Source organism: Bombus bifarius, unplaced genomic scaffold (genome assembly GCF_011952205.1).
Source record: "Bombus bifarius isolate JDL3187 unplaced genomic scaffold, Bbif_JDL3187 scf7180000008400_frag, whole genome shotgun sequence".
Taxonomy (NCBI): Eukaryota; Metazoa; Arthropoda; class Insecta; order Hymenoptera; family Apidae; genus Bombus; species Bombus bifarius.
Window position 1 is genome coordinate 1 of NW_022884638.1, and position 5,771 is coordinate 5,771.

Below are 5,771 nucleotides of genomic sequence, written 5' to 3' on the forward strand. Positions count from 1 at the left end.
CAGCTTCTTTTGTCTAACTCTGTAATGACAATTTAAGAAACTCGTTTTGTAGGTTTACGTCAGTTATATACATATTGGAAATTTCGTCTTATAAAACAAAATGAAATTGTATAGATTGATATACTATAATAAATTCCGTGCATTGTTATATACACATGCCGGAGATGAAGGGACATCGGGGCCTTTCTTTTGGAATTTTTGGGAAGAACCCCAATACTTTAGTCTAGACTATTTATTATAGCTGTACTTAAATAATAAAACTTAGAAGTAATTGTTACGATTCAATCCGATTATGTTTGCCCGAGATTTGTGACAGTGGGCTTAGGCTCGACGTGACACAACTGGTCGCCGGATGTGGCCACGGTCACGGGATGAACGTTTTTACCTAACAGAGAAGTGCCAATATTGTGGGACACACGTTGTATTAACAATCAAACCCCGGGTAGATGGAATGTCAGCTCTACGCGGGTCTGCCTAAAAACAGCGGCTGGAATTTTGTTGGTATCCCCGGCCAATATGCAACGAACAAACGCAATCTTAATGAAAGGAAAGATTCCATCAGTCATTTATTCTTGCGATCACCTTGGAGACTTCTCATACCGTCTTTACGTACAGTATTATACCGAGCGTCACAGTAAACGTTACATTGTGCTTCAAAATATATTTTACGTTTAACAAAGAGTTACTCCGTTGACCGTGGATTCGTTATTGAACTTAAGAACATTGTCTTTAACATGTCGAGTGTCTAAACACAACGGTTATTTGTCAAATTCTGTAAAAACCATATTTATACCAGTAAATATAATCTCTATTGTACAAAAACGATGGCTAGTCCGAATGAGGATTCGTTACACGCCCCTAAACCTAACGATAACCCGACATATACATGTCGGGTTTACATTAGAATTAGGGTTAGGGGCGCACGTTTTTTCTACCCGATTCCGAAGGAGCTAAAAGAAACTACGCGATTGCACCGCTCTTTAAGTTCCATGAACCGCGAACATAAGACAAAATAGTATTGCAATGACTGTAGCAGGGTCGAACAAGGAGAACGTGAACAGGAAAGGTTGTAGCGGCTTCTTTAACCGTTTCCACTTCCTCGTGCAAATTCTAGTGAAATCGTCGTGCACTCGAGGCTCTTCTCTTTGAGATGGGTGATCCTATTCGGGTAGCACTCGAAAACCATTCGAGTGCCCATCTGTTCGGGATGCTATACCTCGTTGATGCATACCCCCTACACTCCTTTGCAACCTGGTAAATATCCGGGTAAAATTACTCACTCCAAGTATCGTGTTAATAGAGGATGTAAGACTTTAATCAGATTTCAGATGAGTTTTATTCCATGTACTTCTGATGCCAAATGAAAATTCATATGTATTTGCTAAACTCGTGCATGTCGTTCTTTATGATAGTTGATTTTGTTCGATTAGAGAGTCGATATTAAAAATTAATCCGACTTCCGGTTTGGACGCGGGCGAAGGCAACAGGTGGGTAGTAAGCGCCGTGGAAAAAGTGAGAAGTGAAGGAGAAAAGGAGGAGGAAGACAAAGGGGAAAGAAGAAGGGAAAGAAAAGGGTGTAAGCACGAAGAGAGGGAAGAAAAAGTTTAAGAAAAAAGTGACAAAAAGACAGGAGAAAGTGTGAAACATAAAGTTAGGAAAGGAGAGGTTAGGTGGACGAAAGTACAAAACTAATTGGTCAAGAAGAAGATAGATGGCGACAAGAAGCAGACCGTCGATGACGGACAAGGCGAGAGAGAAGGAAGATCGCAGAAACACGCTGGAAAGGTACAGCGTGACAGAGAAGGAGGCAGTAAAGAGAGAGGGCGGCAAAGAAGCATGGGACGGGAGGATGGAGAAAATAGAGAGGGGGTTGGAGGTGATGGTAGAGCTAGTAGAGGAGTTGAGGAGGGACAGGAAAGAGGAGAGAGGAAGATGGGAAAAGGAACGTGAAGAGGAGAGGGAAAGGTAGAAGAAGGAGAGGGAGGAGGAGAGGAAAAGATGGGAAAAGGAGAGAGACGAAGAGAGAGAGAGATGGAGGAAGGAGAGAGAGACAGAAAGAGAAAGATGGGACAGTGAGTGGGAAAGATGTAAAAGGGAGAAGAAAGAGTTGGAGAATAGAATCAGAACAGAAAAGAGAACAGAAGAAAGCGATAACGGGACAGTAACAGACAGAGTTCATAAAGGAAAATATGAAATTAGAGGTAGAGGTAGAAAAGACACAGAAGGTAAGGGTGGGAGAAAAGAACACGATAATAATCGCAACGCTGAAATCGTGGGAGGAGAAGACGAGGGTAATGAGAGAGAAAGGTCAATTGGGGAAGGGAATATACATAGATAACGACCTAACGAAGAAAGAAAGAGAAATACAGCGAAGGTTAAGAAGAATAGCTAGAGCGAAAAGGGAGAAGGGGGAATACGTAGAAATAGGTTACAAGAAGCTGAAAATAGAGGACAGATGGTACAGGTGGAACGAAAGCGAGGAGAAACTAGAGGAAGAAAGAAGGAGAGAGGCGAGTGGTTGAGATAAGAAGAAAGAAAGGGGGGGACATAAAGGGGTTGAAAATATGCTTCTGGAACATAGCAGGGATAATGAACAAGGACAAAGAGGTATGGGAATATTTAAAGACATTTGACGTAATCGGCCTCACGGAAACATGAACAGAGGAAAGCGAATGGGAAAGGGTAAAGCATAGACTGCCCAAGGAATACGACTGGAAATGCAGGGTAGCAAGGACAGAATGGAAAAAGGGAAGAGCAGAAAGGGGTATAATAACAGGCGTAAACAAAAATCTGAGGGAAATAGAGTATAAGGAAATTGGTGACGACATAGTAGAAAGAAAAATAAGGTACAAGGAGAAGACATATAGAATAGTGGTGGTGTATAACTAGGACACGAAAAGGACATGGAAAGAAATGGAGGAAGGAGTAGAGGGAAGGAAAGAGGAAGTGATGATCATAGGAGGAGATTGGAATGCAAGAACGGGAGAAGAGGGAGGGCTGATAAACGAGGAACTAGGAAAAGAAAAGAGCAGGAGATCAAAAGACAAGACAACAGATACGGAAGGAAGAATGCTGCTAAGGTTGCTGGATGAAAGGGGCTGGACGATAATTAACGGTCAAAACAAAGAAGGAGACGAGTGAACCTATGTGGGAGAGAGGGGAAAATCAGTAATAGACTACGTGATTGGCAACCAGGAAGCGATAGAGGAAATAACAGACATGAAGGTAGGAAAAAGAGTGGAGTCAGACCACATGCCGTTGGAAATAGAAACAGAGGGACCAGAGGTACAAAGAGATGAGGAAAGAAAAGGAGAAGAGAAGGAGAAAAGGGAATGGACAAAAGAAAGTGCGGGAAGATATTTAGAGGAGTGCAAAGACTGGGCAAGCAGGGGAAGAACAGTAGAGGAAATGTGGGCAGAAATTAAGAAGAAGATAAACGAGGCAATACCAAAGAAAAGAGTAAGGATAAGGAAATGGAGCATAGGAGAAAAGGTATGGTACGACAAGGAGTGGAAAGAAAGGAAAAAGGGGATAAGAAGGAAAATGACAAAATTTAGGAAAGGAAAATGCAGCAGAGAAGAATTCATAGAGGAGAAGAAGGCATTCAAACAGTGGTGTAAACAAAGAAAGGAGAAGCAGGAAGAGGAAGAGATGGAGAAAATCAAAAAGATCAAAACAGAGCAAGAAGCATGGAAATACATAAATAAATATTGGAGAAGAAGAGAGGTTGTAGACGAGGCGATAAGGGAAGAGGAGTGGAAAAATCATTTTATGGAAACGTTAGAGGGGACAGAAAACAAAGAGGACAAAAGAACAGAAGGGTGGAGAGAGGAGGAGGAATCAAAAGAGGAGAGAGAAGACAACATAGAGAAGGAAGAGGTAATACTCCAAATAAGAAAATTGAAAGAGAAAAAAGCAACGAGGGAAGATGGCTTGGAAAACGAGGTATGGAAGTATGCGCCGAAGGAAGTGGGGGAGGCGTTATGGGAGATGTTAGGAAAAATTTGGAATGGAAAGGGGATAACCGAAGACTGGAGAAAAGGCGCGATATGTCCGATTCACAAGAGGAGGAACAAAGGGGCGGTGAAGAGCTACAGAGGGGTCACGCTAATGGACACGGCATACAAGATCTATGCAGGAATTCTAGACGAGCGGCTGAAGGTGGAAATCGAGGACAAGGTGGTAGAGAGCCAATTCGGATTTAGGAAAGGAAGAGGAGTGATAGACGCAGTGTACGTACTGAACCATATGATAGATAAACAATTGAGTCGGGGAAGAGGGAAGTTATATGCTAGCTTCGCGGACCTAAAGTCAGCGTTCGATGGGGTCAACAGGAAGAAACTGGGAGAGATAATGAGGAGAATGGGGGTGAACGAGAAGTTAACCAGAAGGACAGAGGAGATAAAGAACGTAGTGAGGATCAGGAACAACTACACAGAAGAGTTTTGGACGGTGAGGGGAGTGAGACAAGGGTGCCCGCTGAGCCCGACACTATTTAACATATATGTGGCAGGGCAGGAAGAGGAAATGAGGAAAGGGCAAGTAGGAGGCATAGTGGTAGGAGACAGGAAGCTATGGTCATTATCATACGCGGATGACATTGTATTGATAGCGGACAGAGAAGAGGAGTTAAAGGAAATGATGAAGACATTCCTAGAGGAAGTAGAACTGGAACTGAGCACCGAAAAGACAAAAGTAATAGTGTTTGAAAAGAGAAGGAACAAGAGGAGGCAAAGGAAATGGAGATGGGGGGAACAAGAACTAGAAGAAGTGGATGAAATTAGGTATCTAGGGTACATACCGAAAAGAAAACGGGTGCGACGAGAAGCATATCCAAGACAGAAAAAGGAGGGCAGCAATTGCGATGAAGAAGACATGGAGCGTAGGAGAAAGGATATTTAAAAGGGATTACAAGAGGAGAATGAGGATGTTTGGAGCACTGGTAGAGAATGTAGCGTTGTATGGAACGGAGGTGTGGGGATGGAATATAGAGGAGAGACTGGACAGGGTAAAAAGGAGATACGTGAGATGGTTGCTAGGCTTAAACACAACAACGCCAAACTACATCCTGAGAGAGGAATGCAAGATAGAGGAAATTAGAGAAAAGGCACTGAAAAGAGCAGTAAGGTACGAGGAGAAGGCCTTGGAATCGAAGAAGGAATTAGTGAAAGAATGTATAAAGGAGAGAGAAAGGAATTGGGGAAAGGGCCAAGAAGGGAAAAGAGCAAGGAAAAGAAAGATGAGGTTAGAGGAGGCGAGAGAGGGAAGGACTCAAGGAGAGGCAGGAGATAGACAAGAAAGGATGACAGCGAACCAGATCATAGAAGAAAGAAGGAAAAGAGAAACAGAGGAGAGGGAGAAAAGAATAAGGGAATCTAAATACAACAGACACTACAGAAACATAGCAAAAGAAGGGCTACCAATGTATCTAGAAGGAAAGATGAAATGGAAGGACAGAAGTATAGTAGCAAGATTTAGATCTAGTAACGAAACCAGTGCAAGGGAACACTGGAAAGAGGAGGGAGAAAGAGAATGCAGATTATGCAAAAAAGGATAGGAGGACCTGAAGCACGTAGTAGAGGAATGTGAGATAACAGGAGGAGCAAGGAACATGGTAGAAACACTAAATGAGACTGGAGAAGGACTGGCAGAACTGAAAGCGATAATAGAGGAGAGAAGAGCAGCAGAAGAGGGGGAGGAACGACTGGGAGGGAGCTCAGCAAGGAAGCAAAAGCCAAAGAAGGATAAGCGTTAAATATAAGTATATAAGA

General features: G+C 42.9%; 1 protein-coding gene across 1 annotated transcript; it reads left to right on the top strand.

The window, feature by feature from the left end:
- Positions 1-4,816: 4,816 nt before the first annotated feature.
- Positions 4,817-5,557, top strand: LOC117212841 (vicilin-like seed storage protein At2g18540). The gene has a single exon (XM_033457898.1). The coding sequence runs from the start codon at positions 4,865-4,867 to the stop codon at positions 5,555-5,557; it is 693 nt and encodes a 230-aa protein (XP_033313789.1). The 5' UTR covers positions 4,817-4,864.
- The last annotated feature ends 214 nt before the right edge of the window (positions 5,558-5,771 follow it).